Source organism: Talpa occidentalis, unplaced genomic scaffold (genome assembly GCF_014898055.3).
Source record: "Talpa occidentalis isolate TD23 unplaced genomic scaffold, MPIMG_talOcc4v2.1 talOcc4.4, whole genome shotgun sequence".
NCBI classification, from domain to species: Eukaryota; Metazoa; Chordata; class Mammalia; order Eulipotyphla; family Talpidae; genus Talpa; species Talpa occidentalis.
Genome location: NW_023604295.1, coordinates 38,904,960 through 38,930,327, shown reverse-complemented (window position 1 = coordinate 38,930,327; position 25,368 = coordinate 38,904,960). Strand labels below are relative to the sequence as shown.

Sequence of the window (25,368 nt, the reverse complement as noted above, 5' to 3'; positions counted from 1 at the left end):
AAACACAGTCTTCTGAAAGAAAGCCTTTTCTTGATACCTAGCTGAAATGTTTGAAAACAGTCTAAATGAAATTAGTCAACTGATTATTCTTAATCTTCCCTATCCTGTGTCATAATCCAATAGCTCTGTCAACAGGTAAAAAACCCCAGTTAACAGAAAGCCTTACTTAAGCATACAACATCTAAAATGAATTAATTTCAAATAGACACAGAGAGTACAAAAACAATTGAACCAAACAGGGCAGCTGCTATTGACTTGGATTCTAAGCTAACTCTCTAAACTGTGAGTTAAGGACGGGAATCTCCTCTGAATGTACATGGCATTGCTGTAATCCAAATTAACCTATTTGAGGGATTTTTCTATTAATTGGTTTACTTTTACATGGTGAATATAAACTGAATTATCATGGTCAAATAGTTTCTGGATATAGAACATTACAGCTATAGACACCAACTTTGTGGGTTACCATCATTTTATATACATTGACAGCTTTAAGAAAATTCTAAATTTTATTTTAAAACACCTAGCATTCTTTTTCTGGAAAAGAAACTGACATCAAGTAGCATCAGCTAATGAATCCATTGAACCTGTGCCACCATAAATGAGACAAGCATAAGGGCAAGTTTCTTATCTTCAAAGATTAAATCTAATGGCCACACCACTTATATTATCCCAATTTGTCACTTTGATGCAATAAAATAGCATGCTAATGCCGTTTCCACTGTTCTTCCATTCAAAAGGCACCTGACGGTTGAAGTGCCTCTAACACACATAAAATTATTTTTATCCCATGACTTTATTTTATGTTAGAAAGGTAGAATAGCAGAACAACAACAACAAAAAGACTTTGGAGTTTCCTTTCTTCAAATGTAGGCAGAGGCAATTATATTATGAGCAGGATTCTGTAAAAATAAACACATTTGATAAATTTAGGTATGGGGAGACAAGTGCAAAATTTTTAAGCAAACTTTACCACTGCATGATCATAAAAATACTATAGATTAAATGCTTAATTTGCTAGTTTTATTAGAATTACTTAAAATATCACCTATCATAACAATATAACATAATTGTATCAAACATGATGTACAAATAAAAAAAACTGGAATTCATTTCATATAGAAAAAAATGCTATAAGAATAGTATGTAAAATTAACCAGTAGCAGGAATTTATGGTAAAGGTATGGTTATGTTGAATGTAAACAACTTAAATAAGTATCAGATTTAGTTATTTAAATCTATTTAAAAAGAGGTAAAAACTATCAGGATGAGGATTACTCCACACATGTTGAAATGATGACTGTGAAACTATCAGTTAAGATGCTTGGTAACTTTTATAAAATGCTCAGAATGAAGCAACACTATCATGCTGTCAGATTTATTCTGTTAAATGGCAGTGCAGGGTATAAAATAGATCAATTCTTATAGATCCAAATTCACAGTATTTTTAACAGTTCATAAATCTCAAGGGTTGGAAGATCTCAGAGAATGTAGACAAGCAGGGAACAAGGAAAGCTGGGGCAGTTATTCAGGACTTGGGCTCCCCATAAATGAGGCTCGCCATAGTCTGGCTGGTAGAATTGCCCTATTGCTCTCAGACCAGACGCTCATACAGGAAAACGTATGTTATCAGCAGTAACAGTGACTCTGGATCTAACTACTGACCAGCTCAAGGAAGTGTCACTAACTATTCTGTAAAGCAGTAGTTAGCTTTGTGCCTTCTCCTTTCATTAAAAAAGATAATTAGTTCCTATCGTTAATGAGGCAACTATGACATTCACAAATCCCACCAAGCTCTGACGTCCGATAACCCACTAATAGTGAAAAATATCAAGTGTCCTTTGGTGCTGAAGTGGAAAATCTCCAAGTCAAGAGGCGCCTAAAAACATTTATCTCTAACATTAACTATTAATAGTAATTATGACAACAAGGAAGTTGTTATAACACTTGATAGTTCTGAAAGAAAATGTTCATACACAGAAGATGTATAAAACATTTATAAACCTATACAGATAAATATTGAGTTATTTTTGACTTGAATTAGAAATGATTGATATTTAGTTATGAGGGTATTATATATACACACACATACACACACACGTCTTAAAACTTAAGGAAGATACAAACAAAGCATTACTCTAAAGCTTTCTAACTTCTCTTACTGATTGCTAGCGTCCTATTCTGAGTGATGCCCAATCTGAGCTGTGCTTCCCTTTCTAGCTTGCTTTTGCAAATACATTTCCTCTATAGAACAAAGTAGGCAGTTTGGTTTAAGGACCTTTTTGAATAAGTGTTGCTAGGGAGGAAATCTTTCATAGTTCTACTTTTCCCCGTCTTACTTGGTTGTAGGCTGTCTATGGAGTAAGGGTAACCAATAAAATGATTTAAGTAAATATTTTATATAACTGATCTATAGTATGTCCCCTTTTTCAACTTCTTCAATAAAAACAAAAAACTTACTAATTATAATTCTTTGGTGATAATTAATTGGCTATGCTATGAATAAGTTTTAAAATATACAGTATTTTATTGGAAGTGTGCATATAATAATATAGAATTAGACAATAGAGTCCACACATTCAGTAGAGTACAAATTCTAAGGTCATATAATATTACTTTAAATAGGAAAAAGAATTATCTATGTTTTTAAACATAAGAGAATAAAATTAAGAATTAAAATTTTTCAAGTCAATTAAAATGCTTTGCAAGTTAACATACATAAAAATCCAGTGAACATGAACAGTTATAATTTAGTTACTACAAGCAAAAATTTGAGCCACCTACATATAAAAAATGTTAGCTGTGTTCACCTTTGTTCTGTTCAAAATGCATTGTAGCAAGTATTTTCCGTCCAGCCAGAATTCAATCAAGTTATTTGACTTGTACATATAAAACTTAGACTCTAGCTTCAGAGATTTCTGGCATTAATATTATTTAATTTTTTATTTACTACTAACAGGCAAGCAAGATAGATTGATAAACTATTAAGTGACGTTTAAAATAAAAATTTTGCATTTAGTCAGTACCAAAGTACTATAGAATTTCACTCACTATTATAATTTACTTCTCCTGATGAAGGGCTTCAATGAAAGCATCAAGTTTTTCTTGAATTTCTCTAACTTTCTCTGTGGAAATAGAGATAATAAATAGTTAAAAACAAATTTATTTTTCAAGACATTACATATCATAGGAGATAATTAGTCAATAAATTATCTGGGATGCTTAAACTATTTGGGAGAAGTAATTTTTTTCCTCCCAAAAAGCAAACTTTTATTTTTTTCCCCAAATAAAGTTCTTATGTATGGTAGTAGTAACTCAGCAATTTTTTGGAAAGAAGAGAAGGGAGGTAGATTTTTGACAAGTGTCTCTGAGAGTCTAGTAAAAGTTATGGAATGTTTCATAGAGAAAAGAACATGTAGATTACATATTATAATTATATACAGAATTTATATGCATAATTATATACAGAATAATTATATACAGAATTTATAATTATATACAGAATTTAAAGGAGATCTCAGATTCTCTAGAGTTCATGGACTCACAGTTAGCAATATTTGGAAAAGAGGAATATGTAAAATAATTAAAGCATCTTTAAAAATCAAAGCAAATACAGTTGGGTTTTAAACTTAAATTGGTTAAGTGACTTTCTAGGTGTAAAGTAATGGAAGAATTACAAAGAAAAAGAGCAACCAATCTGAGCAAATTTCTATGTGCATGTTCTATATCAAAATGCCCTAAAATTAAAAGATGAAACAAAATGTAGGAAATATTTGCAACAAACATAAAAAGGGCAATAATAACTTGCATTATACATAAAACTATACTTTCCCAGCTGTGAATGAGGAAAGTTTAAAAAACCAGAGCCACTAAAGACAAATTTACATTTTAATTGATTGTGGATTTTTATGTTTATAGAGTTCCAAACAAAATCTGTAATTTCTCTTTGTGATATAAAGAATTGCTTCACAAATATAAACTATTTATTGTACATGTCAACCTCATAATATTAAAAGTTATTATTTCATTGCTGACTTAATCGTACAACTACTATTTTAAAATATAGGTTGCACTGAGCATATTAATAAATATTTTTGTTCATTTATCATTGTTAAACATATTACTGGGAATTATCAATTAAAATGAAGTGACTATTTCAGAACTAGTGATTTAGAGGCAAACTGCAAAGCATTCTACTTTATACTACAGAAATATCATTTAAGATGCATTTGATATTCAACATTTATATTCTTCATTTAAAAAGAAATCATCTGCAACTGAAGATATAAGTATCCCCCTTTTTAATCAGTGAGCCAGTGCTAATGATGAGTACACAATAAAAGGAAGAATGGCCCTTTTTGTGAGTGCTTATTAGCACTGTAGGAACTCAACAGCGCTTGCAAGGTCTGCATATATAGAATATCACGTCTTCGCATTCTTTTTCCAATAGTTTAACACTTCTAGTCATTGGTATTAGACTGAGATGTATACGAATCTATAGGAAAAGAGTGCTATTGTTTTTGATCAAATACTTCACTGAGAAAATACGCTAAGAGTCACCACAAAGGTAGCACTAACTCCTTATATATAAAATCAAACTAAACAAACTAGAAAAATAATCCCGATCCATCACTTAGAAGTACTTTTGGTGGTGTGTATTTTTTTCCCCAACAGTCACACCAGTAAACACACTTTCTTTCTCAAAATAAGGCCACATTCTTATTTTTAAATCAATTCATCTAGTTCTTTAGGAACAGCTTCACCTATTTTCTTAAATGAGTATTTGGTAAATCCTACAGAAATGCAGTTCCTTAGTTGAAGAATTTTTAAAAAGGAAGACAATAGGAAAAAAAAAAATTTTAAATCACCTCAGTTTTAGAAATGGATGGGTTTCTAAAAAATTATCTACCTTAAGTAGCACAACATATGGAAGTCTAAAATGGGTGCTTAGAGCTTTAGCAGCTTCTCTAAACATTCCCCCCAGGATTCTTTCTACCTGGGAAAACTGTATTATGTGAAGAGAGAAATCTGATTCTATTTGCTCCCTGATCTGAGTACAATCAGGCAGCTGCAGGGCCAGCTCTCTATTCTTTCACCCTGTCCACGACCTCCACCTTCAGGGGGACACTATCTGTGCGCTAGCACAGCAGCATCCCTGGAAAGAGCATTCAGAGCAAGACCCACTTGTGCTGAAGAGACCAAAAGCCATGCTGAGGCAGACTTAGTCTAACTCTGTGAAGTCTGACTCTAAATCAAATTCTTCTAAAATTAGATAAGCAATGTTTTTCTTAAAAGTACTATTGACTTCAAAATGAAAACCACAAAATAAAAAATTACCAAATTTCCCTTTAAAAAGCTATGTTTTTATAAAATAGCTTAGAATATCAGGACTCTACCACAATGCCCTGAAACCTCAGGAATGAAACAAAGGGTCTTGGAGTAAATTTCTAGGAAGTAATGGGGGTAGGGGAAGGAAGTAAATGTTCAAAAAGAATACCTGTGATCAATGTGTCCTATTAACACAAAATAAAACAATTTCTTTGTTATTTCTTCACTTATAAAACACACTTAATGGAGTTACATGAAGACACAGATGATAGCCTGCCTTTAGGAAGCATTTCTTGCTTTCTCTCTAACTGCGTTCTAAGTCTATGTATGAAGTTATCTATTGCGCTTTGGGTAATTTCAAATTCTACATTTCATTTGGTCTTCACACAGTCCCTCAGGTTTCACTGCCAAAGCTCAGGACATTAAACCTGCAGAGTAAACCTTGTCCATATTCCTGCCTCAGAAACACAGTTTAAAGTTGCAGACTGTAAATGGTAACAAAATGAATGTTATTATTTTAAGTATGTGTGTTGTAAGTTTTAGTTTTATGTGAAATAACACATATTTTGGTCAAAATCAGGAGTGGAATAGTTATGGAGCACTACTTCATAGTTCTGTATCTAGGAATAACTAAAAAATGTACAATATACAATTGTACTCTGTTGAATATTATTATCTCTTCAGAAGACTAGGCACATTTGAACAACAATTTAAGACAAAGAAAGGTGACCAATGTCTGGCTCACAATACATATTCAATACTTAATTGATAAATGACAAAAATATGGCACAGAAAATAACTCTGCAGTCTACCAAGAAGAAGAAAAAAAACACATGACAAGCTTCCTGGATGTTATATCAGTGACTAAGAATGCAGAAGCAAGGACCACAAGAGATAAAGCAAGTCCGGGGACAAGAGGCATAAGGACAATGAAGGTCATGAAAGCTGGTGGGTCACTCTGCACCACACAGACATGAGCAGAAAAGACTCAGATCTCCCAACATAATACCAGTGGAAAAAAGAAACTTCAACCTAATTTACTGCACCTTATTAGGAAGGAAGGACCTTATACATGATGACCATAGACACACAACTTTAGAAACTGAGTAGATTTCATGCTCTGCCAGGAAACTATATAATACAAATATAAGCAGCATTACTTCACATATTTGAATTCATTCATTTTAAATTCTGTAAAGTCATTTTTCAACATTGTCTCATATATTAATCATGCCACTTGACTACACAGAGTTATTCAAGAAAATTGAGGCTGAATGATAGCAACTAAAACTTTATCCTTTTAATGTCCCTGTATTATACTATTTCCAAATTCCAGTATCTTACTGCATTTAACTATTTCATTAGAAATTACTTTCTTACAGAAATATGTGTAGTGATAGTATGACGAATCATAAAGCAAACTCCCTTTTCCATTAACTATGTGTACTAAATACTCCAAGAGAATTCTTAGAAAATCTGTGATTTACTGGATAAATTAAACCAACCCAGGAAGGGATTAACAAGCTGTTATTTCTATTACACTGAACTAGTCAATTCCACATGTAGTGAATACTGAATCTACTTTCCATTTATCCAATGTTTACTTAAAAGATGAACTATCTCAAACATCAATTCATTGTGTTTCTTGATTGAGTCATGAATATATACCCATAATCCCCAACTCATAAACCGTCAGTCTCAGTGAATGAAGTTCCTTCTCTTTTTTCTTTTCTTCAGATGACTTGACACCCATTCATGGTTTAGGTCTCTTTATCTCCACATGAAATGATACTGCTACTCTCATTTTCTTTTAGAGTCTCCTGATACTTGCTCTAAAAGTCTCAAATATAAACTAATCTGTAATTAGGTTTTGAATACACTGTGAATACCAAGAGGCCAAACCCAGGAGAAGGTTCACGTCAGTGGTTAATAACAGTTTAGAACAGCAACAAAGAACCACACACAAAACACTACCATATGCCCTGGAATAAACCTTTTATAACTTTTGATGTTTTTAAAGAAAGCATGAAGAAAAAAGCTGCAAACTTACTAAAGCAGTGTACTTTAAGCAAGCCACACATCCAAAGACCCAAACATACCTTAGCAGACCTGTTTTATAACATGCTGCACACATACCTTATATACAGATCAAGGACACCTTACATATGAAATTCAACTGTAAAAAAATGTTTACTAAGGGACTGAAAATCAACACTTCTTTATGAAATACATGTTCATTTATTCCTGAAAGGGCTTGCTTTTTATTAAATCGTTACACTATAAGTGTCCTTCAGAAGTTCAGTATTTAAAGGAATCATCTGGGGCATGGGGAAGAAAGGAAAGAAAAAGTAAATAAGAGAGCAGATATATGATTCTCAAAAATTACATTCAAAATATTAAATTTAGGGCCTCCCTGGTGGCACAGGAATTAAAGACAGTGCTATCAAGCTACTGGCAGCACTACCTACAGGCCATCCAGGGAGCTACCCACATGGCACAGTAGACCTCTCCGGTCTCGCCTGTTGCTCCCCTCAGCAGTGTTATTTCAGGACATCTGCCGATTCTGCTCCCCACTCTCTCTGGTGAATCACCACCCCCCCCACCTCTGGCTTTGACCCCAGTTCTTGTATGCATAAGTAAATAAATCTTTAAAAAATATATTAAATTTGACACAAGAAAAAATGTGCACCTTTTACACCAGATAAAAGGAAGAACCAGAGATGTACTTACAGTCAAAAGCATATAGCTAAATTTAACACCTTTGGAGTCCTGGCACTGTTGTTTTTCCCCCACAAATAGCTACGACAAGTCATAAAACAAACTCACTAATGAAGATAAACAGAACACTCCTTGTCACAGAAGGAGGCATCATTTCCTGCTTAAGAAAGGTATAGTTGTCTTCCTCCCCCTTATTCCTGGGGGATACTTTCCGAGAAACCCAGTAGATACCTGAAACTCTGGATGTACCAAACCCTACATATACTATGTTTTTTTTTTTTCCTATACATGCATACCTATGATAAATAACAATAACCAATAAAAAATTATAAAAATAAATTGCAATAAAAATAACATGAACATGATACCTCTCTCTCTCAAAATATCTTATTGCACATATTTTCAGACCTCTGTTGACTATGGTAAGTGAAACCATAGAAAGTGAACCCACAGATGGAGTGAGGGACACTACTCTACAGAATTTCAAAGCTGGGTGGGGTCCCAGACTTCTGGGGTCTGAGAAGATGGTAATATAGTTCTCTAAGCTATTTCCATTGCTTCAAAAGTTCAAATGAAAATATCTGGCCTAGAACTACATCTATTCTCATAATGATATATTTAGGCTAAGTAGGGGAGATGATTGTAACTGGTTCTAATTATAAAGAGTATTAAGTGTATTAATGTACACAAATCTACTAAATCCTGGACTTCATAGGCATATACAATAATGAAAGGAATTTGAAGTAAAAATAAATGTTAGGGATCCCTGGTCTAATGCCTCTAATAGTAAATGGGGGTAGTTACTTTATATCATTTTTATAAAGATAACAGCATAACATATTGAAAGTTATACAATAATGTGATCAGAGAATTAAGTTTCTAGTACCAGCTTTGCCCTTAACTTTTTGGCTGTAGATCAGTTACAGTCCTACTTTCTTTATCTATAAAAAGAGGGACTCTGTCCAGAAGAATTCAAAGCCTATACATTAAATTTTAGGACTGAAATGTACTATTCTAACTGATCATATGTTTTCATTACATCTTTTTACACATGATAGCGGTCTTTTGTTTATTCCTTAGCATCTTCTTATTTATGTCACACTGTCAATAAAAAAATGCAATCACAAATTATATTGTTCTCACAAGACTACATAATTCATCTTGGAAAGATCAGTATTATACTGTTCCCCACCCCCGCCCCAGCAGAATCAGTCAGACTGCTTGTATGAATTTACCTACTTACAAAAGTCTGTCATTTAAAATCAGTCACCCTAGTACAGCACTTGCTATGTAATAGAGGTCCATGAATAATTCATTCACTGTTCATTCATTCATTCATTGTTCAGTGATCTGACAGAGTCAATACTTAATTCAAACATTAAAGATGATTATTAAAACAATTTGCTATTTTCAAATCCCAGAATGATTATTTAGGTAAAAAACTCCCATAATAAGGTCTGTAAAGTAACTTACATCTACTGAATATGTGAACAGCTCAACAGTGAGTGACTTATAGATAAATTCAGCTTTCCTTTTCTGAACTCTTTACTGTGAGCATTTCTATCAGACTCCCTTTGGCTAGTACAATCAAAATCTCTTCAAATCCTTTCCTGATATTTTGAAGCCTATTCCCCCAAGGACTTCAGTACAGATGAACACAGAATAGCCTTATATTCAGGCTTTTGTATTGGCTAGGCTCTCCAACTTTCCTAAGTGGATGGCAACCCTAATTTCAGCTCAGCTAGCTATTTAATTCTTATGGATCTACCCTTACCTAATAATGAGTAGCACCATTCCAAATGCTTGTTAATATCAATGAGTGCAAAACCTTAAACTTTTTGCTACCGAATACTCACTAAAAGGCTCAGTTGCAATAAATATTTATGGAAGGTTATATAGGGAATGTACAGTTTTTCTGTTTTTCTATATATTTTTTCAACTTGAGATAAAAGCCAAACCAAATAATTATGTATCTAGACTACATCATTTTGACTTCCCCCAGAATTGCTTATGTGGTCAACTTACATTAAGGAACATTATAATAGAGTTCCATGAAATTCATGATTATATATAGCCACCTGATTCACTGTGTCATGTAACTCAATATCCCTTTTACAAGGGGACAGTTTTCTCAGGTGTGTTTGAGAAGATCTAAGTTTCTCCAATGCAATATCTATGTTATCTGATAGCTCCCATAAATCATATAGTCAACTTTGCTTTCTAGTTTGCATCTGATGCTAGGAAGCTCAAGCCAAAATTTGTAAATTACTTACAAGTACACAGAACCTGTAGGCATGTATTTTGAGGGGATACTAATTTTATGTTAGGTTTCACATTATTTCACTTTTTTCCCCTTTTGTGCAACTTTTTACTTTTAAATATTTTTTACCTTTTATACAGGATAGGCCTTTGTTAGCTGCCTTCAATCATTTTTAGGATAAAGCAGTGAATTGACAGATGAATTAGTTAGCTTATAGATGATATACCATTAGATAGGTGAATCATACAACAGTAATATTCTAAAAGCAGACTTTTTACACTGGTTGATTTTTGAATTTTGTATCAGTAAAATTAGGAAAAATTTTGGGAGACAATAATATTTGTCACTTTTTATGTCTTATGAATAATTTCTTTATGGGAGAAAAGTATTTTTATTTCTGCTTAATGATATAAATATATATAGTATTTTCAGCAACATAAGAAAAATTATAAATTTTTATGGAGTTAAATGTAGAAGTTAGATAATATCTACCATAACACCACAATTGTCTACTATTTACTACTTTATTCTATTTTCAGTACATAAAATATTCTATATTAATTACATTTATCAACTCAAATTATGATGGAAAAAGCTTTAAGTTATTTTATATGCTAACTTATCAATACCTTGCTTTATTTTCTTCAAAAAATAAAGTTTAATACACTATTTCAAAATGAATGCATTCCTTTTGTTATCACAGAGAAATCTAAATATCAATGCAATTATAAAAATATGATTTAGGTAATTGAAAAGGCTAAAAAAGCTTTACTCTGATGAGTAAAATATTTTGTCTTAAGAAAGCAAAAATATTTAAAAATAATCCACCATTTTCTCTTTCCTCTTACTCTTAAAAAGTACGTATCACTTTGAATTTTGTTAGGAGTAAAGTTGAAACATTTTAAGAAAAAGAAAACCACCCAAGCAGCCCTTAAAGAGACAGGACATCATTTATCACCAGTAAAGACAGATTTATAAGAAGAGGGCCCCTTCTGTTCCTTTAAGACTGCAAAACAGATGGGAAGTGAATGGACAGTCAATGGGACAAGAAAACACATGGGAGGTGCTGCTGTATGTATGTTCCCAGCATAAGAAAGAGGTCAAGATTGTAACTGCATGACTGGGTCCTGGAAAGGGTCTTTCTTCAAGCTGTTACAAAGACAAATGCTGTTCCTCATGCGGCTGTCAAACTGTTATAAATATTGGTTTGTCAAAAGACCTTCAGTGCTGAAGCTTTAAAAAAGGAGGCGTAACAGACAAATGAATCATAAGAATGATTCTTAAACAGCTCATTAATGTAATTTTAAAATTGAAAGCAAATAATATAAGAATGGAGAATGCAATTCTGATTTATGAACAAAACTAAAAGTTTATGTAAAAATATGGAATTAAAAATCACAGGCTTTAGTAAAGTTATGAATTAAATGAGATAAAAAAAGAAATAAAATTACATCTCTTAAATTAGATTAGGACAAAGTATTATTGAACTTATCACAAGGAGACAATAGGCCTTGATGTTTTGTTAGGCTGATTTCATAAGTTTTCAGTTCTTTCTCACAACTCTGTAAGTATTATTACTGATACTGGCTGTAATGCAGAAGAAGGCTGAAAGAAGTGAAAATAAGTTCAGAACTAATTTCACATATTCATTGATTCAGAAAATCACATTTTAATTTTCAGATATTGTTTTATTTTCTGTAGAAAAAAAATCACAAAATTCAAATAATGGTAAGAATACACAGATTTATAAACTTGGGTTATCCTTTTTAAAGAATGAAACCACTATATATGTCTTTAGGAGGCAAGTTCTTGGTTCCAGATTCTTGATGATTAGTTTAGCTCTAAAAGCTAACACACTGAAAATAACAGAAAAAGGAAGCCAAATTATACAAACCTGTTTTTTCAGGGTCCCACACAAGCACAAAGCTCAGAGACTGAAGTTGAACAGAATCCCAAAACAAATCTAAAAGATACGATCTAGTTCCAAGTTTGTCATGAGTATTTATGTAACTTTAAATTATTACCCTCAATGTACACTAATTTCCTCATTTGAACAATGGGGGAAATACCTTGCAAGTCTCATGCTTTTATGAAGCATATGGACAAACATAACACAACTTATAAAGTGTAATGGCCTGTGCAAAGGTAAGGGACAGATACAGAGTTCCAAGCAGCATTTGGATTCCAAAGTACCAAATGATACCGCTAAATGAGAATGCTTTCATTTCCTGAATGCTGCCTAGCTCATTGCTTTCTCTTGATTGTCAGCAGTCTTGGACAGTATAAGTGAGAATGAAAGATTACAGTTAAGAAGCAATTTCATAGTTACAAGTGGAGACAGCAGGCAAACATTAAAAGGGTTTCCAGTGTAAAGGAGAAACAATATTGAAAATAGTTGGAGTACATGGAAAAATATCTAATAGTTTTAAGATGGGAATGATTCGAACATCTTTGATGAAAAGGAGTGATATAATGGAACCTTAAGCACACACAGAAAGTACAGGAGCCTGAGAACAGGTGGGGAGACTTTGAAAGGAGAGTGATTTTTAGTACCTGTTAAGCCACAATATAGCCTTTTGGATACTTGACCTTTTTAAAATAACTGGCACCATATGTTTTATTTTTACTAATGCTGTCTATTTTGAAATACATTTATATGAAGGAAGAGAAACTTAGCCTTCTCTGATATTGAGAAACCAGAAATAGGAGCAATGACAACAAACTGATGATCTGTGGGTATAAGAAGGAGCCAAACCAAGATCTCTTCATGAACAACTGTTCAGAAATGTTACAGAAGTTATGTCCTTAAGAACATAAATAATTGAAAAATTTGTTAGGATACAGTTACTGTCATTATCTCTGAGTAGTGGCAATTGTTTTAAATATTATGCCATCTAGGTTTTCTAATTTCTGCAATGCATACAATTAGTTCAGTGACAGGAAAAAGGTTTAAAACAAAAGCTCCTACAATTCTGATAGTGTACTGAGTGAAGACAGTACAGTCCGCACATGTGACTCAGAATATGAAGTGGTGACAATAAAAGGAGACTAGAAAGACTTGAATTCCATGGCCCAGAAAGGAGATCGAACTGAAGTGAGTAAAAAATGGCAAACATCTCTCTACAGCTCAGTATAATAAAACTAGGAGATAGATGAAGCAGTTGTTCTAGGAGAAATTAAAATGGACTATTTCCACACTCAGGTAACAATAAAGCAGAGAAAATTGATTACCTTAGATGGGTTGCATAAGCTTGAAAACTTCACTAGTTCAATAAAGATTTCAATTCATTCACAGATGACAGATCCCTGACAGATAGTTACCAAAAATGAGAGAATTAAAACAGTGAGATGATACTATTATAAGCAACTACTATGTGTTCCTGTGAAATCATAATCCTGGAGTCATAATCACCAAACTGTTATTTGGAAAAATATTCTGTCATTTTTGGGACTGATCATACAGGTTTGACTTTATCTGTTTGTTTTGTTTCTCTATTTTCTTTAAATATTTATTTATTTATGCACACAATAGGGGGGTGCAGGCCAGAGATGCATGGGGTGAGAGGATTCACCAGAGACAGAGTGGGGAGCAAAACAGGCAGATCTACTGAAATACACTGCTGAGGGGAGTAGCGGGCAAGACAGGAGTGGTCTGCTGCACCATGTGGGTCACCTCTCTGGACAGGGATTGAACTTGTGCTGCTGCAGTAACTGCCAACAGTTTCACAGTGCTGAGACTTAACTCCTTGCGCCACCATGGAGGCCCCTGTTTCTCTATTTTCTACATGTAAGTGATACCATCCAGTATTTGAAAGGAGTGAACCTGTACCTCTAAATCATATACAATATGGCAAACCAATGTTTCCTCAATAAAGAAAAAAAAAAAAAAGGAGATACTACTAAAAAAAAGGAAAAAAGGATCATATCATGTGTAGTTTTGTTATTTCTATGAATACAATAATTAAGAATATGAAATTTAAAATATATTTTAAAATGATGAACACAAAATTCAACCCATATTATTGAAGAGACATTTCTCACCTTTTTCTTACTTTAATGGATTAAAATGTGAGTTTACAGCAAGAAGAATACATTTGCTGGTAAAGCAGCACCAGTAGCCCACATAAGATTATTGAAAAGTAAATGTCCGTTTAATCTTGTACCAATTTATCAATTTCCTTCACTGTTGGCTTTAAAAGATAGACTTCAGACTATGAAAAATGTGCTTGATTCTAAAGCCCCATTTTGCGTCTGGAATTTCACATCAATAACCTGGAAAGCACACAACTCAGGCTTATCATGTGGAACTCTTGAGTGTAAATAACTACTTCTCTAACACAGAAGACTCTCCCTGAGGATTATTCTTTGTGTTACTCCCCCTCCCCCAGTACAACACAAAGCAGAATCTGCTTCATCTATACAGATTCAAGGTAAAAATAATCCTTCACTATCTTTCTTAGCTTTAGCTATATTTTCACAATTTCACCTTGCTTTTAATTCAGTAATTTCATTTGACTGCTTTAATTTGACAATTTCACCTTGCTATAAAATTTACTTCACTAAAGCAGAATTTAAAAATTCAATTATTTTCATCCTGAAAAGATGTCTTAAAGAGCTCAAGAAATTTTATTTACTTTGTAGTGAAGAAAACATTTCAATCTTTCCATTTTCCAAAAACTCATTTCTACTAATAACCACTCCAAAAAAGTACATAAATGTAAAAGAGAGAAAAATTGCAGTCAATTTAAATAGTCCTAATAAACAAAAGATTATTGAAATATTCTGATAAATTGGGTGGGTTAGCAATTAGAGAGATCACTGGAGATGAAGAAAGAAGTGGTTTTGCTAGATGAAAGGCAGATTCTAAGTTGTTAGTGAGTTAGTGGATGGGTACAGGGATAAATGCAGCAAAATCAAGCTGCTCTAGAAGAGAAATGAGATGGAAATTCCTGGCATGACAAGGTTCTTTAGGGCAAAAAGAGCTTCCTTCTCCCAATTTTTTATTTTCAAGAGAAAGGAATTAATGAAGAGCTTGCATTAACAAGTCACGATTGCGTGTGTGTATGTGTGCGCACATTATGTAAAATATTTAACATACAAGGTTACGGTGAATTTACGAAAGAACCCAAACATTTTGGCAGAATAGATCATGATAACAGACATGACAGTTCTATTTTCTTACATGTGTTTTTGGCTGATCTATAGTTGCCTATAATGGGAATCCTACCTTCTGCTCAATTAAACAATACTGGCAGTACCTCAGTGAGGTTTTCAATCACTGGTAGGTGACTGAAGGTAGGTAAAAAAGTACACGGCAGGAAAAATACTGGTTGAGGACCAAGCAAAGTGCTAAAAGCTAGGAGAGATAAGAAAAGCCATACTGAGGTCTTATAATTGTTGGCCAAAGAAATGCAGTAACAGTATTTAGTTATAAATGAGGCTATAGAGATTATGAATCTTACGATTTGTGCCTGCTCTCCTTACTCTTATCTCTGTGACCATACTTAAAAAAAATTCTCTCAGACTAGGTACCTAGAATTCCATAATTCAATGCCACCCTCTTCTCTTCTAAATCATTTAAAAACCATTTTCATTGGCTACCGCTAGAGAAACAAAACACACATGCTACTATACAGTTTAAATGAACTATCAATTTTCAACACATGGTATCAGACTAGACTAAAAGAAGATACATGTTAATTTTATCTGAATTAGTACAATGGTGAGTCATGTTACTGTGGACAGGAGGAATCCTAGAGCAGTGGCTCAGAAGCAGAAGGGTGTGTGGCACAGCTGCATGCAAGAATCACTTATGGACACTTATCTAAACATGTTAGAGACTTACTTCTCTAGTTGTAAAAACAGTTGTGGATACCAACTGCCTTTCCTATAATTTAAAATTCCAGATCCTATGTATCTTTCTATAATGATTCTGTCTCAAACTATTTTCATCCCATGACTCTCAAGGATATGGCAGGTATGAGAGAAGTTTAGCAATGTAGAGCAATCAGTGGAAATTAAATCAAGAGTATCTTGATATTTTTTCTTTTCTAAATGAAGAACAAAATTATTCTGGATGCAGTTTCCATCTAGATATGTTCTGACTACTGTTTATTCATGAAATAGCATGAAATATTCTTGTAAACATCATATAAACTGGAACTATGCTTTGAAGTTAATGAAAGGTTTTTTTTTTGAAATTTAAGCAGCTCTGGTGCATTTCTCATTGTGTGGCTGCTCCATTTCTATCACCTTAACTTCAGAAATCTAGTACATTATGAAAAACAAAGTTTTCATTATAAAAATGATTTCTGTTATTCAAAAGCTGGTGGCTCAAAGAAAAAAATAAATTTTCATCAGTGGAATATTCTCTAAGTTTTAGAGTTAAAACTGAAATCTCATGCACACTAAGATACAAAACTTGTATCCACTGCTCCTTTCTAATTATCAAGCAAATGCACAGGATGGAGGATAAGAAGAGACTAGGAAAGTGAAGAGACACAAAGACAAGCTCCAGCAGCATTGTATACTTCCAAGAGAAACAAACTTTAAGTTTCAAGAAACAATTGCTTGCTGTCTGGGAGATGCTCAGGCATCAAACAATAAAGAACAGTCAACAGAGGCAAGAGGCCGAGCACGCTGCTGCAATTCCTGCTCTCTAATCCCCCCAAGCTCTAGTAAAAAGGCCAGCTGTTGCCACCTTGTGTAGGGAGTCAGCAAAGCAAATTAACTACAGGAGAAAAAAGCTGCGGATATTGGAAAATTCTAATTTACCAGCCTCTTTAAGCTACACTGTTTTTAACATTAAAAACATCCAACTATATCATTAAAACAAACCTATACAAGGGTAGCGGAGCAAAGACATTTACCACTGTTTTCATATTTCACTGGTAAACGAGATGTAGATATAAAGTACTCAGTTTTAACATAAATGTATCTTCTAAAAGATACTCATACAAGAAATATGAAGAAATACATTGAAGTTTATTAGAAAACATTTTAATACTTCTATTCCAGCTTAACAAAGCTTCTCAATTTAGAATAACAGCCATTGTAGGCAATCAAATCAAAGATTGTCTCTCTCTCTCTTACAGCCAGATCTTAAAATGCTAAACATGAACACACGACACTAAAAAGTTCTGCCTAACAAAAACCAACTCAAAATGGAATAAAGAACTAGACATAAGACCTGCAACTATAAAATATATGGAAGGAAATATAGGCAAAACACTACATGACATATACCTCAGTAACATCTTTAAAGACACATCACCCAAAGCAGTGATAGTGAAGGCAAAGATGAACAGCTGGGACTACATCAAATTAAAGAGCTTCTGTACTGCAAAAGAGACAGAAACCAAAACAAAGAGACACCTCACTGATTGGGAAAAAATTTTTGCACACAACACTAGTGATAAAGGACTGATCACAAAAATCTACAAAGAGCTGATGAAACTGAACAAAAACCAAAGTAAATAATCCAGTCAAAAAATGGGCAGAAGAGCTAAAAAGAAACTTTTTCAAAGAGAAAACACGGCATATGAAAAAAAATTCAGCATCACTTGTAATCAGGGAAATGCAAATCAAAACTACAATGAGATACCATCTTACACCAGTAAGAATGGCACAAATTAAAAAAAATAGCAACAACAAATGTTGGCAAGGATATGGAGAAAAAGGAGCTCTCCTGCATTGCTGGTGGGAGTGGAAACTGGTCCAACCACTATGGAAAGCTGTGTGGAGATTCCTCAACCTGCAAAGATGGAGCTTCCATATGATCCAGCAATTCCACTCCTAGGTATTTACCCAAAGGACACAGAAACATTAATACAAAAGGGCACCTGCACTCCTATGTTTATCACAGCACTATTTTCAATAGCTAAGCTATAAAATGATCTGAATGCCCAAAAATAGATGACTGGATCAAGAAGATGTGGTACATATACACAATGGAATATTACTCAGCAATCAAAAAAGATAAATTCATGTAATGTGCAGGAACATGGATGGAGCTGGAAGGGATCATGCTCAAAGAAATAAGCCAGAAAGAAAAAGAAAAATACCAGATGGTCTCAGTCATAGCAGGAATTTAGAAAACCTAAATAAGGGACCAGGAAAAAGACTAATTATAATACAGTAAAAATCAAAATCAACAAGCAACTATAAACCAGACACACACTATGGGGAGGAGGAACGCGGGGGGGGGGGGGGGGATGGATCACGGGGTGGGGCAGAGGGAGCAAGTAGGATTAAACAAGGGGGGGTAATTGCATGGGGACTATAACCAAGAGGAAAATGCGTACATTATACAAAAATGAAAAATTATGTAAAAAAAATAAAATTTTTAAAAATAATAAAAATTAAAAAAAAATAAAGTGAATAATAAAAAAAGAAAAACCCTGTGATGGGACCTGTCTGGTCCACACAAGACCCCAAGCTGTCCTGGAAGCCAGAACATAGGATACTGGTATGTGAGCGGGGGTTCAGTTGCTGGTGAGGGAGGGGGTTTAAAAAAAAAAATTTCTGCCTAAATTTTGGGCAACTTATCAATAGATACTACTTGACTATTGAGGAATTTGACGACTATACTTCAAGACATGTTTACAAGTAACACAAAGAAAATTCTCTCTGCTTAGTGACTTTACCCATTTTCATCTACCAAAGTTTTCACATAGTTTGAAAGTTTAAATTCCAAAGTTTGTTATATTATAGGAAGTCACATAGGATGGTTATGATTAGTCTTTCTCACCTACCCCATGAAGGCTACTGTTAACTAGGGGAGCTTCCAAATACACATTTAATGTGATTCACATTTTTTAGCAATTAGAGGTTTTTTCTCAAACTAGTTGAGCACTGTGGTCACAAGACCTGGGTTCAAATGTTGGCTTTACTGTTTCAGTTTTAACATTTCCATTTCCTCATCTGTTAAATGAGAAAAACACCTGTATCTATGAGAATGAATGCAAAACACTTAAACTAATATCTGGCATAGGAAAAGCATTCAAAAACTGTTTCAAGGTCTAACACAAAAACAAAAAAGAAATTTATTACAAAATAAGGAGGAAAAGACTATAGATCTGATCTAAATGACTGGGAAAGCCCCTTCAATTCCTGTTTATTAATGGTTCTCAAGGTACACAGAGAATAAAAAGTGTAACTCAGGTTTTATTGGACAAGAATTTCAAAAAGAAAAACAAAATGGCCCTAAACTCTAAATCCCAAGTGAGTGATATAAAAGTCTAAAAACTGACTGTTTTTAACCTACAGCACATTCACAGAACAATCCCATGCTGTGCTGATGCAAATCAATTTGGTAGCATCACCAGTAATTGTTACCAGGGCCCAGACACTCAGTTTTGGGATGGGATAGACAACACAGCCCAACAAAGGTCTGTGAGATGTTAGCAGTATTCATTGCTTTATATAATCATAAAATATATTTTATAAATCACAACAGAAAGGCCAACTTTGAATTGATCTATAACATACCTATCTTGCCCTCTCTAAAAATTTTTTTTTAGGTTACGGTCTATTTCAATAAATGATTGGAAACATTATTAAATGCATGCTGGGAATCCAGATAGACATTATTTAAGTCAACAGTGTATTTAAATTTCTATTAAAAAATCCTCTGAAATAAAATTTGCTACAAAATCAAAAGAAATTTCATAAAGGTCACAATAGGCATTTTAAAAGACTAGGTAGTTTAATGTGTGACTTGGTAGTGATGATAAGGAATGAAGATGGAAAGGAGGGATATGTATCTTACTAAATTGTTCATGAAATAACTCAAAATTTCAACATCTTCAGAAATATTTTCAAGTTTTCTTTTCCAAATTAGTTTCACATGGCCCTGATCCATTATCAGTTTAAAAATAAAAACAACAAAACTAAACAAATCCCTTTTTACCCTCTTTATGTAAAAATAATCTCAAACTCAGAGAAAAGATGCAGGAACACTACAAAGATCAGTTATTATCACTATGCACTATCACCCCCAAATGTATATTGTAAATAAGGATAATTTCCTAAATAATCCCAATTTAACGATCAAAATTTAAAAATTAACACTGATGTATTACTATCATTTAACCCTAGACCCCATTCAAACTTTACCAGCTGTCCCATTAATGTTCTTTCAGAGCAAAGAAATGCAGTTCAGGATCACACATTACATTTCAAGTTTGTTTTTTGGTATCCTTCCACCTGGAACAGTTCCTCAGTCTTTCTTTGATCTCACTATATTTGAAGGTTATGGGCCTGCTATTCTGTATGCAGTACTTTAATTTGGGTTTGTCTGATAGCTTATGCACTCATGTTAAAGAACAACTAGTTGAACTTCCAAAGTAAAGTGACAAAATGATTTAAAATAGGCAAAAAAATTAAGATTAACAAAAAGGATGCAAACTTTTACCAACCTCTACAATATCTACCCTGATCTACTTTGAAATTGTAGTAAAAACTCTCTAGATGGCCGCCTTTTCTCCAAATTCCATACACCAACACACTATATTCTAATTGAATACAGAAACTTCCTAGAAACTTTGACCCATGAAATGCAGTGTAACTATTAAACTTACAAAGTTTTCTGACTCAAAGTATCCATAATCAAATTCCCAAGAGTTAAACTGTAAGGAAAAGGTACTCTCCAGATTCTTTTTCAACTAACAGACAGTCATGGCTCATCTCTTTTAGTGTGACTGTGGAAGTTGAGTCACTGGTGAAACACTTGCTTCCAAGGACATTATTTGGTACATTAACACTTCCATAATTTTACATGTACAAAAGTAATAAATCAATTTAAGGGAATCACAGGAGTACTCTTTAGGAAAACCACCGGTAGAATGTAACACATATCTTGAGGGTGCATAAATTCACATGAGTAATGCACTTTCTTCAAGTCAAATGGGGAGTGCAGCATGATGGGATTACAAAACACTCTTATAAAATGTAAGAAAAAACACTGCTTTTTAATCACAAATGCATATGTTGCTAAAATACATTTAAGCATTTCACTGTGTGATAACTATGTCCTGAAGGACACAAAAGAAGTATATCTTATACACTGTGAAACTGACACACTTCCTCCTATAGTAGAACTAATTTAGCATACAACTATGAACCAGGCACTGCTTAATGTTTTTTTGAACTAATTCTCCTAACAATCCTGTGAAGTAACTATTATATTAATTGCATTACAAAGACCCTAAGGCCCTGGGAGATACTCTGCCTAAGTTAATACAGCTAGAAGGCTCAAAGATCTCCTGTAAGTTAGCACAGGCTTAGTTGTACTGCCAAAGCAGCATGGAAAAAAAAAAAGAAGAGTCCGGGCCTCCCTGGTGGAGCAGGGGTTAAAGTCTCAGGGCTATCAAGCTACCACCAGCCACTATTCCAAGTAAGTAAGTGTATTAAGGGTACTGGGAACCCGATTTCTTTTCTTTCTTTTTTTTTTTTTTTTTGAAGATTTATTTATTTATACAAGAACCAGGATACAGGCCAGATGTGCGGGAGGGTGAGAGGATTCACTAGAGACAGAGCGGGGAACAGAAGAGGCAGACTGAAGAAATACACTGCTGAGGGGAGCAGTGGGCAAGACAGGAGAGGTCTGCTTCACCACGTGGGATTCTCACCCGCCAGCCGGGATCGAACTCGCACTGCAGAGGCTGCAGACAGCTTCACAGTGCGGCGCTCAACCGCCTGCGCCACCAGGGAGGCCCTTTTTTTTAATTTTTCTTTTTTTAAACATTTATTTATGTATGTATTCAAGAGCTGGGGTACAAGCCAGAGATGCAGGGGGGTTGATGGGGGGTGAGAGGAGCCACCAGAGACAAAGTGGGGAGCAGAACAGGTAGACTGATTGAAATACACTGCTGAGGGGAGCAGCAGGTGAGACAGGAGGGGTCTACTTCGCCATATGGGTTTCTCCCTGGCCGGCTGGGGATCAAACTCGTGCTGCAGAGGCTGCGGACTGCTTCATAGTGAGGTGCTTAATCCCTTGCTCCACCAGGGAGGCCCTGGAAACCCTATTTCTAAGAAAAGTATATTAAAGTACTTGGAGGTTTCAGGTCAGTCACTTACTCTCAAATACATCAGAGTAAACAATTTCTTTGTATATACATGTAGCTTTTCTACCAGTTTGAGACTAAATGATAAATAAATGGACATGGAGAAGGTGAAGAGGGAGCAAGGTGAAAGCAGGAAGAACTACTTACTGAGGTCTTCAGCCAGCTGAACTCGTTTACCAGTAAGCAATTTAATTTTCTTCTCGCTGTCTTCAGCAAAATCTTCCAAAACCTCTTTGACATTTTTCTCTAATCGCCTGACTGTTCAAAGTAAACAAAAAAGCCTAAGGAGCACCATTTTTATGAATGTACAAAGATGATAAAATACTATTTGGAGAAGAGTTCTTTTATTTTATATCATGTCAGATCTTTAGTTAAATTCATACTTCTCACAATTAAAGGGAGGATCTCTATCTGTTATACAGTGCTTTTAATCAACATGAAACTGACAGAGTCTCGGAAAGAAAGTTCTATTCCCAAAATACGTGACTGAAACTTTAATGAGTACAGATTTCCTAAAAAACTAAGTGATGTTAAGGAGTCCATTTCTCACATAGTTTTGGTATAATGTAGAGACTCCTGGAACGTCTTTCTTCCATCTTTTTCAAATTATGATTTATTGTCATAATAATTTAAGGGAAAATTAAAAATTTGTTTTTCCAATAAGTTTTAATGAAGAACTGTGGTATCCTTCCATTAGACATGGATGTTATCATTATTATTTTTGACATCAAAGTTAGAAAGTGGCTTACCTTCAGTGTTTGTTAGTTGCTGCCTTAAAGTATTTGCTGTGATAGCAAGCATACGCTGTATTCGCCAAAACAGGACCACGTCATTGCATTCCAACTGAAATATTAGGTAATTAAGATTACCAGATGCAAATTTAAAAATGAAAATCATGATAATGAACACATGTAAATACTAGAGTCAGTACCTAAATCCTAAGTTTTAATAAAAAATCAGATTTACCTAATACATTTATTCCTATTGTAGAGATAGGCTACTGAATGTTTTCTGCAAGGGATCCAAGTATGCCCCATACCTATATAGTTTTGTTTTGATTCAGGTGACACAGCAAATAAACTTGGGAAATACAGAATTTCATTATGTCATGTACAAATAGAAATTCATCGCACAGACCCTAAATTTGTATTCAGTTTCAACTGACAATCCTGTTATTCACAGGAGTCCTCAGGTTAACCTCTTTTCTTTGAATCTCACTCGTCATTTTTGAAATTCAGCTGTATGTGAAAATAAATTACATTTTTTTTAATTTATTTTTTTTAAAGATTTTTTTTTTTAATTTATACAAGAACCAGGGTACAGGCCAGATGCACAGGATGGTGAGAGGATTCACCAGAGACCGAGCTGGGAACAGAACAGGCAGACTGACGAAATACATTGCTGAGGGGAGCAGCAGGCGAGACAGGAGAGATCTGCCGCGCCATGTGGGACCCTCGCTGGCTGGCCGGGATTGAACTGGCACTGCAGAGGCTGCGGGCAGCTTCACAGTGCTGCGCTCAACTGCCTACACCACCAGGGGAGGCCCTAAATTACATTTTTAAAAAGAAACTTATACTGTCTTCTCAACAACTAAGGTCATGCAAAAAAAAACCTTGCCTCTTTTTACATAAGTGCATTTAAGTAGAAATATATAAACTGCGATAACTAGAAACAAGCATGTCAGGGGATCTCAAGTAAGTTACTGACTAATAGAGCTCTTACAGAAGATAGTTTAAAAAGCATTTTCACTTGTAAGAAAATGCTTGAAATATATCAGTCTGCTGCCACCTAGGGGCTATCTTGTGAGATATGACATTGAACTACGTACAACTGTATTCCACGAACTAATAATAGTTCTTTTAAATTACCTAAAGCAAGATTTGAGTGATATAAAGGAATGATGATATGATTATAATATGATACAATAAAATAATTTTGCAGTATGATTTCCAAATGCAGTGGAATGTTACATACACATATACAAGTATGATGTGTACAGAAAGAATTTAACAGATATACATACAAATGTTAACTAAAATTACTTGTAAGTCAGGGGTTTATAAGTGGTCATTTCATTTTTGTACATTTTTTATACTTAATTATTACATTTACTTTCTACAATAAAAATGTGTTATTTCCTAACATAAAATGCTAATTTTTAAGAAAATGTATTTTATGTGGTTTACTGCCTACTATACACATACACAATTTTATAGGCACTGAATGCTACTTATGTAAAGATGCAGTTGCCACAAAGTAGTAAATACCTTTAGAAAGATATGAGTTATGTTACTTTTTATAAATCACACATACTTTTTTCCAGAAAAATCAAGACTTATAATTAACAGTCAAGCTAAAGTTTACTTTTAAGCATTTAAACATTATTGCTACAAAGTATTTGGATTTGGAAATCTTACTTCAGAATCTACAAAATGCCTTTGGTAGTAATAAAAGCCTCTTCGACAAAGGTTACAGTGGTTCAGAGCTGTTTTCAAGAAATGTCTTCTATAAACTTGGTGCCAAGTATCTTTAATCTAAAATGGATAAAGAAAACAAAGACCAAAGAGTTACTATATACTTTGCAGGTTGATCAAACATTCTCTGAAGTCATACACAGAGTTTATTTATGAAAAAGTTGTAATTGTTGTACTGGCAACGTTACCACACTAACCTTTTTAATCCATGTACATATTTTTAAGACAAAGATTAGCTTTATTACCACTCTGATCCCTTACTAGTTAGTGTGTTTTAACATTTGCAGTATTTTTTAATAAGCAATGCTATTATACTCAAACATTGACACTGTAGAGTTGATAGGGTGGGGATTATCTCCTCCTACTTTGAGGTAAGGAGATCAAGGCAAAAGAGCCATGGAGAGCCTTGTCTAAGGACAGTTATATTTCTTTTCTGATTATGAAATTTCACCATAACTGCAGCAATATGACCTCCACCACATCATTACTACATAGGCTGTTAAAAGTTCTAACTGCTTTTTTC

General features: G+C 34.0%; 1 protein-coding gene across 4 annotated transcripts in view; it reads right to left on the bottom strand.

Moving 5' to 3' along the window:
* Window positions 1-460: 460 nt before the first annotated feature.
* OPA1 (OPA1 mitochondrial dynamin like GTPase) overlaps window positions 461-25,368 on the bottom strand; it is an 83,108-nt gene continuing 58,200 nt past the window's right edge. For all 4 annotated transcript variants that reach the window (XM_037525299.2, XM_037525301.2, XM_037525300.2 and 1 more), the window contains 5 exons: window positions 24,789-24,905; window positions 23,121-23,214; window positions 22,519-22,629; window positions 3,052-3,125; window positions 461-902 (listed from right to left, as the gene is read on the bottom strand). In XM_037525299.2, coding sequence (XP_037381196.1) covers window positions 3,061-3,125; window positions 22,519-22,629; window positions 23,121-23,214; window positions 24,789-24,905 — 387 coding nt within the window. In that variant the 3' untranslated portion in view covers window positions 461-902; window positions 3,052-3,060. The remainder of the gene's footprint in view (window positions 903-3,051; window positions 3,126-22,518; window positions 22,630-23,120; window positions 23,215-24,788; window positions 24,906-25,368) is intronic.